At 52.8% G+C, this 12,944-nt stretch overlaps 6 protein-coding genes across 6 annotated transcripts, besides 2 other annotated features; 4 read left to right on the forward strand and 2 right to left on the reverse strand.

The window, feature by feature from the left end:
* Nucleotides 1-136: 136 nt before the first annotated feature.
* ACLA_043640 (putative MFS transporter) lies at nucleotides 137-1,782 on the forward strand (the record flags this gene model as incomplete). The annotated part of the gene is made up of 4 exons (XM_001275069.1): nucleotides 137-575; nucleotides 625-757; nucleotides 805-1,237; nucleotides 1,300-1,782. The coding sequence occupies 4 exons, from the start codon at nucleotides 137-139 to the stop codon at nucleotides 1,780-1,782; spliced, it is 1,488 nt and encodes a 495-aa protein (XP_001275070.1).
* A 196-nt stretch (nucleotides 1,783-1,978) lies between these two features.
* Nucleotides 1,979-2,001: a microsatellite.
* Nucleotides 2,002-2,923: 922 nt separating this feature from the next.
* On the forward strand, nucleotides 2,924-3,730 carry ACLA_043650 (putative oxidoreductase, short-chain dehydrogenase/reductase family; the record flags this gene model as incomplete). The annotated part of the gene is made up of 2 exons (XM_001275070.1): nucleotides 2,924-3,286; nucleotides 3,356-3,730. 2 exons carry the CDS (start codon nucleotides 2,924-2,926, stop codon nucleotides 3,728-3,730), a joined length of 738 nt encoding a protein of 245 aa, XP_001275071.1.
* A 2,123-nt stretch (nucleotides 3,731-5,853) lies between these two features.
* On the reverse strand, nucleotides 5,854-6,266 carry ACLA_043660 (DUF2406 domain-containing protein; the record flags this gene model as incomplete). Its single annotated transcript, XM_001275071.1, has 3 exons — nucleotides 5,854-5,957; nucleotides 6,009-6,086; nucleotides 6,137-6,266. 3 exons carry the CDS (start codon nucleotides 6,264-6,266, stop codon nucleotides 5,854-5,856), a joined length of 312 nt encoding a protein of 103 aa, XP_001275072.1.
* A 2,323-nt stretch (nucleotides 6,267-8,589) lies between these two features.
* On the forward strand, nucleotides 8,590-9,849 carry ACLA_043670 (uncharacterized protein; the record flags this gene model as incomplete). Its single annotated transcript, XM_001275072.1, has 1 exon — nucleotides 8,590-9,849. The coding sequence occupies one exon, from the start codon at nucleotides 8,590-8,592 to the stop codon at nucleotides 9,847-9,849; it is 1,260 nt and encodes a 419-aa protein (XP_001275073.1).
* Nucleotides 9,850-10,476: 627 nt separating this feature from the next.
* On the forward strand, nucleotides 10,477-11,364 carry ACLA_043680 (uncharacterized protein; the record flags this gene model as incomplete). Its single annotated transcript, XM_001275073.1, has 2 exons — nucleotides 10,477-10,620; nucleotides 10,675-11,364. 2 exons carry the CDS (start codon nucleotides 10,477-10,479, stop codon nucleotides 11,362-11,364), a joined length of 834 nt encoding a protein of 277 aa, XP_001275074.1.
* A 203-nt stretch (nucleotides 11,365-11,567) lies between these two features.
* Nucleotides 11,568-12,782, reverse strand: ACLA_043690 (DegT/DnrJ/EryC1/StrS aminotransferase family protein; the record flags this gene model as incomplete). The annotated part of the gene is made up of 1 exon (XM_001275074.1): nucleotides 11,568-12,782. One exon carries the CDS (start codon nucleotides 12,780-12,782, stop codon nucleotides 11,568-11,570), a length of 1,215 nt encoding a protein of 404 aa, XP_001275075.1.
* Nucleotides 12,059-12,093: a microsatellite.
* Nucleotides 12,783-12,944: the final 162 nt, after the last annotated feature.

The raw sequence follows: 12,944 nt of genomic DNA on the forward strand, positions 1-12,944 counted from the left end.
TCGCATCCACGACATTGACGCTAGAGCAGCTCAAAGGATGCCGATAACGCGACGTCAGCAGTCATCTTTTCCTCCTTCATAACGGCCCTTCTCCCCCCTTCGAACTGCGGCTCAGAGCAATCATCCAACCTGCACCATGCTGTCTGAACCGCCCAGAGAGGATGAATACGACGAGACCACCTCGCTGTTAAGTCACAACACACCGCACCCAGCGCCGTCCGCCCGGCCCCGCTGGATCCTCGCCCTCCTCGTTTTCGGCATCATCACCGTTGATTTCGGGGGTTATCTCTCCCTAGCCCCGCAGATTGAGATCTTCGAATCCATCATCTGTCGCAATCTCCACCCGGAGATCGCATCTGCGACAACAAAAGATGCCATCGACGCCGTCTGCAAAGGGCCCGACGTCCAGGGCGAGCTCGCTCTCCTGATCGGTTGGCGCGAGATGCTCGATGTCTTGCCGGGTATCATCCTGGCGCTCCCGTACGGGCTTATGGCGGACCGCATCGGACGCAAGTCGGTGCTGCTGTTGTGTTTGCTGGGATTGGTGATGGAGGAGGTGATGGTTCGGGTGATCGGTATGTTTGTCTGAGGGATTGCGAGATGTCGTTGGCTGAGGGTGCATAGCGTGGTACAGTGCGTATATACCGCTGCGGGCGGTATGGTTCATGTCGATTTTCCAGCTCTGTGGTGGAGGAGCCCAGATTGCCACGTCCATGGTTTTGACTATGATCACGGATGTGTTTTCGGTGGAGAAACGGTAGGTTTAATTCCCGCCGTGTGAACGCTATACTGAGACGATCGCAGTGCCAATATCTTCTTCCTCATACAAGGTGCAGTCCTGCTGGCCGAGATCATGGCGACTTCGCTCAGTGCCTGGCTCATGGGATGGACCCCCTGGCTTCCGTTCCTGCTCGGTGTGGCTGTCGAGCTGTGCGGTCTACTGGCCGCGTTCACCGTCCCAGAGACTCAGCGCAAGTCGACGGCTCTGAGCGAAGACGGGACAGAAGACAACACCGACGACGACGACGCAGATGAGAATTCGCAGTCCGCCTCCCATCGCGTCAAGGTCCGACTTGGACACGTCTGGCGCCAGATCACCCATCACAGCCGCTTCATCCTCGGCAATCGCAACATCGTCTGCATCTCGATCGCCTCGCTCACCACCGCCGTGGGCCCGCAGTCCGTGCAAATCATGCTGCAATACGTCTCGAAGCGCTTCGCCTGGTCAATGGCAAAGGTACGCCCCCGCAACCCCCGGCCGCAGAATCCCCCTCATCTAACCCTCCCCTCCCCCAACAGGCAAGCTTCCTCGTCTCCCTCAAAGGCATCGTCAGCCTCTCCGCCCTCCTCCTCATCCTCCCCATCATCTCCAACGCCCTCGACAAATACCTCCCCCCGATCCGCCGCGACCTGCGCATCTCCCTCGGCAGCGTCGCCCTGCTCACCAGCGGCAACATCCTCATGGCCCTCGCGCCAGAACCCATTGCCTTCGCCGTCGGCCTCTCCACCTCCGCCCTGGGTGGCGGGTTCTACGCCGCGCTGCGCAGCGTCGCCACCGCACTGGTCGAGGAGTCCGAAATGGCGCTCCTGAGCACGACCATCGCGCTCATGCAGGGCATCGGTGGGATCGTTTCGGGCCCCTTGCTTGCCGGCATGCTCAGGTCCGGGCTGAGTCTGGGTGGCATCTGGCTGGGGCTGCCGTATCTCACGGCGGGGGTGTTGTATGTCATGGCGTCTTGGGCGACGGTTGCGATCCGCATTCCGAGCGGGTGGCGGGAATAGGGGGGAGTAGATCGGGTTTATCTAAGATGAGTATGAGAACAGAAAATTGTACATTGCATTTCAAAGGGCCGTTGGCTCTGTGGGCGGCTTTTCTTCCTCTATCTATCAACCCTGACCAACAGCCGGATCAGTATGCCTCCTGGCAAGCCAGAGTATCAGGACCCAGTTTTCGTATTATCCTCACGATTCACCACGCAAAAAGAAAAAAAAAAAAAAAAATCCATTGAAATGTAGGAAGAAGTTCGGGTACGTACAAGACAGGGGCCTAACGGGCGGAGGTACACCCCGAAATTAAGAACCAATATATCTACAGAGTATATAAGTTATAATATAAGTATAATTTTTCTCCTTAGCATAGTGGTTATTACCATGAAATAATATAGATGCAAGAAGCAGACAAATATAGGTTACACCGTATCTATTTGACAGAAGAGAAATGAAGTATGATACTAGAATGACCGACGTCTTTCATCTAGGGACACCAGGGCTAGACATTGCCAGGCTGGGCGCGTCAAAATCATTCCAAGCCTGCTGGATTGAATTTCTGACTGATCCCAAGAACTCTGGGTTTCGTTAAAAGACCGATGATGCGAATGCTATTCTCTTGGGGGCATTGAAGCAGCACAGTGATCTACCTCCGATCCTGCTCAGATCGAGGCCGTCAAAATCGTCAATATTTCCAATATTCACCAGACCAGGAACTTTTATAAATGGTGAACGAAAGTATTTGAACTTATTCAGTCTGCATTGTAAGAGATAGGACAATGCTCGTCGCATTGCCGACCCTGCTCTCCAATGGCCGTGGGACAGAAATGTTGCTAGCAGAGAGAAGTCCGATTTGGGAACAGGAACATCGGACATTCCTGTCGAGCCGCATGCACTCTTGAAGCAGGATGAGGTCAACTGGAATGTTGTCCGCATCAGTGAAAGCATGCGGGACGAGACATATCCGGTGACAGCGGACATCGACGTTATCGCCGTGGGAGGCCATGATCCTCTATCTCTATCCTGGTCACTCAGTGAAGTCGTGGGTGGTATATCACTAGGAATTCATGTTGAAAGCACGCCGATAACCCTATATCCCATCACAATCATCATCAAGCATCACCCGCTCGGAACCAAAAAATAAAATAAAATAAACATGTCTCTCGCGGGCAAAGTCGCCATCCTCAGTGGTGCCTCCAAAGGCATCGGCAAAGCCGCCGCTCTGCGCCTCGCACAAGAAGGCGCCAGCGTCGCGATAGGCTACCACTCCGACGCCGCGGGGGCGCAGGAAGTCGTGGACGCGGTGGGCGCGGACCGCGCCGTCGCGATCCAAGTGAACGCGGGCAAAGTGCCCGAGCTCGCGCACTTCGTGGCTCAAACCGTCGCGAAATTCGGCAAGATCGATCTCGTCGTCGGTGCGGCGGGGATGATGACCATGGGTACGGTAGAGACTCTCACGGAGGAAGGGTTCGATGAGCTCTTCGCGCTGAACGTCAAGGGGCCCTTGTTCCTCGTCCAGGTATGTCTAGACCCTTTCGTACCCCCCTCCTCACGCCCCGGATACATCACTGATTGATCGGAATGGCAGAAAGCACTACCGCATATGGCGCCCGGCTCGCATGTTGTTCTGTTGTCCACGACGCTCTGTGTGGCGTCGACGATTCCGCCGCCGTACCTGAGCTACGTCTCCAGCAAAGGGGCCATCGAGCAGATGACCCGTGTGCTCTCCAAGGATCTTGGGAGGAGGGGCATCGCGGTGAACTGTGTGGCTCCTGGGCCGACGGCGACGGAGCTGTTTAACCAGCATCAGACAGAGCAGTCGCTGGCGTTCTTGCGGAATTCGAATCCGAATGGGCGCATCGGGGAGCCGGAGGATATCGCGGGGAGCATCGTGTTTCTGTGTAGTAGTGACAGTCGGTGGGTGATGGGGCAGACGCTCAGAGTGAATGGTGGGATGGCTTGATGTAGATTATCAGCTATTAAACAGGATAATTTTTTTATTTGAGGTTGGCATGCTAGGTCTATTGATAAACCCTTGTATACAAGCCAGTAATGCCAGATCATGGGTGTAGGTTTATATATATATTTCTACGCAGGTGGGTGGAAACCCAAACATAGAACTTCATGCTTTTAGCAAATGAAGAACAAACAGCGCGAATAATATCAGCTTTATGAAGTCTGTCTGAAGAAAGTAAACAATGGCTAAGTTACAACTCATCATGTTCCAATTCAAGGTCCGCATACGAAGGGCATGCGTGTCCGCTTTCAAGTAGCTATCCTCCAGCTGCCTCTTCACTCGTCGAGCTGCCCCAGCAGCACCGACATACATGGGGTCGATCTGATCGCGAATCCGTGATTCCAAGTCACTGGGAACGGCAAGGCGGAATACAGGTCGAAACTCTTCCATCTCTTCCGGAGAAACCTCCCCGCTGAGGACGATGGCACGAAGCTCTTATGCTGTTCGTCGGGTAGATGCTGGGAGAGGAAATCGACCATGATTTGTCGGAGGTGCTCATTGCAAATGTCCCTGTCCTACAAACAGGGATTACGGCAGCGGTGATGGCGACGGGACGTTGGAGGACTTTCTCAGCTTGATCCTTGACGTCCTGCAGGATGGAAGAAATAACTGAGGAGGTGGACTCAGAGGGGTGGTAGAGGATATCCTCTGGAGTAGGTATACTGCATTTTTCAAACTGTGCGATGCACCTGTTAGCAGTTCAGTCTTGTCAAGGAAGCAGTTTGGGATATCCTACACTCTATGTTTTGAGTCCAGGAACAGCTGAGCAATCTGGGCTGGATACTCTAGAGAAGTTGTGCGTGCTAGTGAGATCATTTCATTCTGAGCGCTAAGATATGCTACTGTGCTACCATGCATCTTAGCTGTACGATCTCCCTGGGAATGAGAAGCTACTTCATACACATATTTGTATCCTAGATGAGCTACAGCTGCTTGGGGAAGGTCATCAGACAAATGAAAGACAACGGTGAAGACCCTCTACTCACGGTATCCTTGGTTTGCTAGCACAGGAATAAAACATTGAGTGAGGAAGAGAAGAGCAGAGATGAATTTAAACCCAGGATCCATTGCAGTTGGACAGTTATTAATTGTTGGAAGTGTAGTAGGAGCTACTAGAAGATGAGGAAAGAGGAAATATTATCAGATTGAGCTCTGAGTGCAGTCAATGCGATTGAGGGGGCCAACAATTGACCTCCATGTCGTCGAATGAAATCCTATCAAACAACCAACACCGATATGACGGATCGTCGGGAAAGGTAATGTCACGTAACGAAGATATTTCTTAATTGGAGCTGCTGTTGGAAGCCAGTTGAAGGCAATCTTGACGTATGGTCACTACGCCGCAAGAGGGAACTAACGCAATCTCTGGATAGTCGGCAAGCTACCTACTGGAAGTTGAAGCTCCCTTCGTTACCCTACAGCAACTCAGGAGTTTATCAGCACAAAAGGCGCTTAATGCCAAAGCATCACAATGGCATCATGAATCACTAACAACACCCGTTCAACCCTGCGAGCGATCAGTATAGATGCAGTTGGCGAAGGAAGTCGTAGTTTCGACGAACAGAAAAAGAAACGCGGGATCGAAAAGGAGAATCGAATCCATGTGGATGAGATCACTGTCTTCCTGCAAGGAATGTATATACATCTGTCTGTAGAAAAAATACTCACCGGATCAGACTTCAAAATGCAACTACAAGGATGGGGATATTGTGAATGAGGAGACACCGATTGGATATAGGTCTTGGGCTGAGGTGCCAGCGTGGTTTGGAAGGAGGGCTGGAGAAGACTGTCGGGGAGATGCGGTCGCTGGAGACGGGCTGAGCCAGTGTGCTGCAGGGAGAGTCTCTCCCTTGTGAATAGTCTTGTGGATATATATTTTTTGGTAGGTCTGATAGGTGCGTCCCGATTATCTATCCTAAGGATCGCTTGCTCTTGCGCAACCGTCATAATATACAAATCTCGCTAGTTAACCAGATCATTGCGCGTATCCATCTGCATCCATTCATTGCATAGTCCCCAACTCCCATAACACCGTAATTATCATGTTGAAATCGATTCGTGGGGTAGGCTCACATTTCACGGCGACGGGCCTCGATAGCAGCCTCAAATGAGCGAATGGTATCCAGTGGCCGTTCGAGGCGGTTTCGGGTAGGATTCGACTGGTCGGGGTCGGCTGTATCTCGTTAGAATGGGTGATATACATGAGAGGAAGGTGGAGACAGACCGATAACGTTGCCGTCCTTGTCGCGGTGCTGCATTGATCGCAGGGAGAACATGGGTGTTCCGGATACTGCGTTATTGACTATGGATAGTTAGTAGATGTTGCGCACAGACAGATTTGAGAGCACGGACTCGGTTGAGCTTCATTCAAAGCCTGGTTGGGATCGGCTTTGCTGGACAGAGTGGTCTTCTTGAAACTCTCTTGAGAGCCGATAGATCCGGCGCGGTCGCTGGAAGTGCGAGAGGAGCGAGAGAAGCCCATGATGACTGAGATATAGATATGATATCAAGGTGATGAGACAAAGGGTCTAAAGCCAATTTCGAGGAACGTGGAGATGAAACCGCGATATAGATAGATCAGGCGAGTCCAGATGCTGAAGTCCTGAGAAAGCTAGCGACCGCTGGGGCATATAATATATCTATACCATGCGACCAATCCCGTCTCTGGTGACTCAGGTACCCGCAGCTTTTTTTAGAAGCGGAATGCTCACCCTCCAAGCCAGCCAATGCAGATGTGTGACTGGCTTATCCGGGATAACTGTGCATTTTTTTATGCCGCCGCTGACATGTGCTCGACTGCCCATGGTTGATCGAGCGTCGACGCCTTGAATGCACGCGGCATGGAGGGGAAATCACCATGACGTTAGCTAATGGATTATGGAATGGGGGCATTGTTTCAGTCGTGCAGAAATGTCAGTGGACCGCTTGGTAGCCAAGCTTCGACTAATGCGAATCCATATCTAGACAAGAAAAATGGGCCACGCAAGCTCGGGGGCTGTGGCAATTGCATTTTATAGCACGAAGTATCAGTCATATCGACCACTGCAGGAAGAACAATATGGACATTGCCCAGAATCTAGAACGGACTGGGTAGACTAGGCACCAGTATTGGCACCGTGGTTGGACTCTATGCAGGATGCTGCATGGTGCATATGAGTACGGGGATTGGGGATACGGGGAAATCAAGTCAGGATAAGTGAGGGTGATTTCACCAATGAGTTGAATGACTACTCCGTATGATGTATCTCAGACTGTCTCAGATGATTGACTGTGTTTCTTCATGTCTCAAAATGTGGTAGATCTGAATCACATGATCTGAGAGCATGTGACTTGATCCTTCTCCGGATCGAGAAGCGCCGGATTCCGACTGGCGCTAAGTCGAAAGCAGATAAAGCACCAATCTCGTAGTCACATGATCAGCCAGCCAAATGCATCTCCATTGCAACTTCCGTTTCTGCTTCAAAACAACTTCTATCCAGTCAATCCACAAATCCACAACTACGGGCAACCAAACAGAGATCTTCGCTCTGGTTCTGACATGAATATGAACCAACCATGGCCCCTCAGAACAGACGTCTACTCGCCCTCCTAAGGAGCGGAAAAAGAACCCCTCCATGCTAACGACAACAGAAGTAGAACAAGACCCTATTGAAGAAGCAGCGGTTTGCAAACAGTCGATTTGAGCGAGGCCGTACTCTTCCCAAAGTGGAAGAGGTCTTGCTACCGTGGTAGTCCTCCATGCCCAATGCAGGCCGCTCTTCCTTCTCATACACTCCTGTTCATGGGGAACAGTCAATCGATTCTTTCCGTCGGAGCCGCAGAAACACCGGAGGGTCGTTGCTCTGCATCTTGATCATGGGCATGACCGTGCTCGGTCAGGGTTTTGGGTAATATTGGACGTATAGGCTATTTCGGGCACAATCGCTTCCAGTTGAGTTGTTAGAAAACGGAGCCACCTCACTTTGCTCCTCTTTCTCAATTGATATGGCAAATTGCGGTGCCCTTTCCTCGATGAATTTGGATTTCTCTTGCATCACCAGGGTATATTATCTGCTTGTAGCAGAGGCCTGGCAGCGTAGTGGAACAACGGGCATTCACTGACCAGCCACCTGGCCGCCATCCACTCTGCTCTCTTCCTTCAACGAAAGGTTCCTCATAACCTGCTCCTCAGCTTGAATAGGCATATGTGTGCTCCAAAAGCTCCTCCTAATGGAGATGTTTGTATTCCATAAGCTCAGCTTGATAGAAACACCCCGATCAGCTCTGTAATCATCATCTCGGCACGATGGATAAGAGACTGACAGATGAGCCTTTTGGCTCTGGCAATCGCAGTCGCTGGCGAACGTATCTTTGCTAGCGAAGGATTTTGACCCTCAGGCTACTCAATCATGTGGGCTTAGAGACTGTGAGACTGTGTCGGGCATATATATTTGGGGCACGGACGTGGTCAGCGACGTCGAGGGTGAAGTCAGGTTTCGGCTGCGGCGACATCCAACTGTGTGATTGCGGCTATGACTATCCAATTTTTACTCATTAGATAGAGATAGGTCTGATTCCCGATACTGGGATGTGTTAATCGCTTTAGTGTTTATTTAACTGTTGAGAAGGTGCTTCGATTTGCTGCGGGATGAAGATATTTAGCGCCTGTTTACCATCACGACTTCGCCTGTCCATAATTCATCAACAACTCGACCTATGATTAACACATCGCTGCCTCTAATGATCCGACAATCAAATCTATGGCCACCACAACGTATGCTTGCTTTCCTTTTTGATAGAAAAATACTGACCGAATTAGAAACTTGATGACTCTTCCTTATGAAATCCGCCTTATGATATATGAGAAGGTGTTCTATTGCCCCAACAACTACGAAGTCCGCCGACGACCCATCAACCCATGCTGCAATGCCCAAGGCCAGTGCACCGCGATTGACGAAACGCCTGATTGGTACTCTCCATATCTAGAATTCTGTGGCCATCTGGAATGCGGCGAGATAGCAATGACTATTGATTTGATTGGGAAAGACATGTATGTTGGATACAATCCGCGCATCGCAGCGGATTGCTTTCCCTGTCCTCAGCATCTGCTTCGGAAACAGCTCGATCTGCGACTGCTGCAGACATGCAGACAAATCTACGAAGAGGCGCGGGCCGTCCCTTTCACACACACGCGATTTGCGACGCACCAGGTGGCCACCTTGTCCAACTTCTTGTTCTGCTTGAAGAGTTGGCAGATACACTCTCTCAGGCATCTCGAGCTGACGATCCCGGCAGACGTAAGCGATTACCACATCGAGTGGAACGAAACCCTTGCGACCGTTGCTGCTGCATGTACGGGGCTACGGTCGCTTATCATCTCAATCCACACATTTGACCACAAGTGGCCGAATCTCTGCTCTGATACCTTCTGGGACGGAGGTCTGCTGGAGCTCGATCGACTAGAGTTGCAGAAGCTGGATTTCAAGGTCGTGGACCAACAGTCTTTTCCGGGTCCCACCTTCAGGTTCACGGCTGGAATTAATGCATCTGCCTCAATTGAGCACAGTCTGCATCAGGCGCGCGATCGACTGCGCGAGCGGTACCCTAACTCGTATACAGAGGGGCTAAAACGCCAGCTGGACTTGAAAGGGTCGACAAATATGTGTCCGCTCTATCTGCGGAATCTAATCCACCTACTCCCTCAACGCTCATATACACATGCAGAGTTACAGCAGAAACTATTCCTTGGATCAGGGTTGCGCTATCTGTACCCGAATGTGGACAATGCGGCGTCGAAGAATCGTAGTAGATGTATGAAAGATTCGATCAAACGGAACATTCGGTCCTTGCGCCATCGATTTCGGACAATACGCTCGCGTCTCCGGGGAGCACCGAGTGACGAGAAGGATGGCCCATCATCAACCACAGAGAAAATATCCCCTGAACCTGTGGAGCCGAGCTCCAATGTGGAAAGACCAGGGGATTGGCTCCGCCGATTAATACTGGAGTCATACGCCCCTTTTATCGAAACCTTTCCTCTGACCATACCATCAGGGGCCCTTGAGCGCCCTCCAGTAACTGAGTGAGGATCTTGCCTCGTCAGTACGACAACCAGAGCTATAATGAGATCGTCAATGGATGAGACATGGCAGCAATGTCATCTGATAAGATCAGAAGGATTCATAATGTTCCACGTTCCTTGTCTGTTAGCTTCTTTGTATATATACTATGATATTTCTGCCACTTGGATACTCAATGCCTTTCGGTTTGTCATCGAATGAGGTATGGTTGTCGATGATTGTACCCTTCTACAGAAAGGCGAGGACAGAACGCAGTATCACCTGGACTTCTGATATCATCCTAGCACAGAGTCGAGCATATATTTCAATTTAAGAGGAAGAACTATAGGAGAGTCGTTGCGATCCCACAGTCGAATCATTGAATTTCACATGTCTCGCACTCGCCAAAGGAGGCATTCAGAGCAAGACATGTCCATTGTTCAGACAATGCCATTGTTGAAAGGTCTCTAAGTATTGATACAGACACAAAGAAGTCGAGTACATGTCTCCAAGCAATCCTCTGGATTACAGAATGAGGCTCAAATCTCATGGATATAAAAGACTCCTCGTCTGCTCTACTCGACTTCGATTATCAACCTCCCCATCATCGCGCCTTCTCATCATTCGAACCACAATATACTCCTAAAAACCACAATGACTAGCTTCAAGCTCAACGGCCTGACCCCAGGAAGGGAGCTCGTCTCTTCCATCTCAAAACTCCTGGATGGGTATAACATCCCAAGCGTACTCTGGGGCGACTGCCTGCTAAGCGTCTACGGAGTCCCCAGCGGCTGCAACGTGAGTCCACCTTCTTCTCTCCGCTCCCAATCCTCCAAACTGACTCTTCCCCAGGACATCTCGTTCGTCATCCCCGACGACCTGATGGAGAGGGCCCAGGATGCCGTCAAAGAAGCATACTTCGTCCCGTGTCCCCGGGGCGAAAAATGCCCCGTCGTCAACCCGCGGCGCACCAGCCCCATACCCCACGCGCACTTCCACATCCGCGAAGGTAAGCTCCTCGAACCCGCCGTGACGCTGGACCTGCATCTAAAATCCCAGCTCCTGTGGGCGATGCCCGATTTCCCCCTCGGAATCCTGCCGGGTAATCCTAACTTCATGTATACCAGTGACCCCAGACTCCCAGAGGAGGACAAAGCGTGCCACAGAGGCCGCTTCCCGGCGTCCCTGTACCCCGTCAAGATGCCCGCGGTGAGCCGATTCGCCGAGGCGCTTGTGCTGCTGTACTGCCGCGACGCGGACCCCGAGGTCACGAACCGTGGAGCGCACTGGCAGCTGCTGCATCGGTATGTGGTGGTCTATTGCTGCGATTGGCATGGTATGCTGGATCTGGGGCTGCTGAAACCGCGTCTGGCGGAGTACTATGCGCTGTGGGCGAGGGAGCCGCCGTATGAGGCGTGGTTATATGCGAGTAGGCTTGCGGCGCAGATGAGGGAGAACGGGGAGTTGCCGCCTCCGCCACTGCCGCATCGGCCTGCGGGGGGTGCGTCGTTGGGGTGGGATTGGGTCGGTGGTTCTGTGTGAGTTTCTCTATCCCTTTGAATACCTCGTGTGTTTGCGATAGACTGGTCAAATATACGATGTTGATTCCCTCATGCTGTTCCATCAACTGCCTATCTGTCCTGGTAAGCTAACAGACAGTTAGGGTCACGACGTAGTGTAGACGGCGTACAACTCTGTATTGTCCCGATATGTAGGTGACCTCGACAGCGCGAATGCCTTCCGATTCATCTTCCAGAGTAAAAGTCCCGGATACTATCCGCGACAACCCGGGCGTCCTCCACCGTCAACGCATAGTATATCGGTAAACAAAGCAGACGCTCGCTCTCACGACTCGCCAAACCCTCTCCGCTGGCCACATACCGGAACCGCCTACCAGGCGCGCCCTCATGCAACGGACTATAATGCGGCAAGACAGTGATCCCAATCTCCTTCAGCGCCTCCATCAACTCCCTCCTCTCGGCCGCATCCCGAACCTTCACAAAGAACAAGCTCGCATTATGCTCACAACGAGCCGGCAGCCTCGGCAACTGAAGAACGCCCTGCCCCTCCAACGCCTCCAACTCCTTCCAATACAAATTCCACACCCGATGCCTCTGGATCTGCATCGCCTCCGCGCCCTCCAGCTGTCCCCACAGAAACGCCGCCTGCAACTCCCCCAGCACGAAATTCCCCCCAACGGCCTGCCACGCATACACCAGCTCATCCGTGCTCCGCTCACCACCACCACCACCACCGCCGTACACCACCCCCTGATCCCGGAGCATCTCCGCGCGCTCCCGCAGCGCCGCGTCGTTCACAAGCACCGCGCCCCCCTGGCCCCCCGCCGTCACGTTCCCGCCGCCGTCGAAACTGAGACACCCGAGCGCGCCCATCGTCCCAGCCTCCCGCCCCTTGTACATGGCGAAGAGCCCCTCCGCCGCGTCTTCGACGATGTGGACCCCCCGGTCGTGGCTGTGGCTGTGGCGGTGGCTGTAGTCGCGCACGGCCTCCGCGATCGCGTCCATGTCGCAGCTCATCCCGGCGTAGTGCATGGCGACGACAGCGCGCGTGCGCGGCGTGAGGGCCTCGCGCAGCCGGTTCGTGTCCAGCGTCATTGTTTCCGGGACGATGTCGATGAAGACCGGGGTGGCGCCGCGGAGGAGGAAGGCGTTTGCGGTGGCGGGGTGGGTGTAGGTTGGGAGGATGACTTCGTCGGCCGGGCGGAGGTCGAGGATGAGGGCGGCGAGGTGGAGGGCGGCGGTGCCGGAGGGGGTGAGCAGGGCTCGCGGGCAGGAGAGGTGGGTTTCGAGCCAGGATTCGCAGCGGCGGGTGTAGGGCCCGTTGGTGGTGAGGGTGGTGGATTGCAGGGCGGTGATGATGTGTGGGAGTTCGAGGCCGGTCACGGCGGGGATGTTGAACGGGATGGTTGTGTGGTGTTTTGGGGGGCCGGAGACGGACATTTTTTTTATTCTTTTTTTTTCTTTTGGATTGTTGTGAGTGTGGTTGGGCTGAAGTGTGTAGTAGGGAGTTGATGTCTTTTGGGAGATCGGGATCGGGATGGATGATGTCAGGACTCAAGAGGGACGGAGGTAACCATGGGAGAAGATGAGGTTATTCCACGA

This window comes from Aspergillus clavatus, genomic scaffold (genome assembly GCF_000002715.2).
Source record: "Aspergillus clavatus NRRL 1 1099423829792 genomic scaffold, whole genome shotgun sequence".
Taxonomy (NCBI): Eukaryota; Fungi; Ascomycota; class Eurotiomycetes; order Eurotiales; family Aspergillaceae; genus Aspergillus; species Aspergillus clavatus.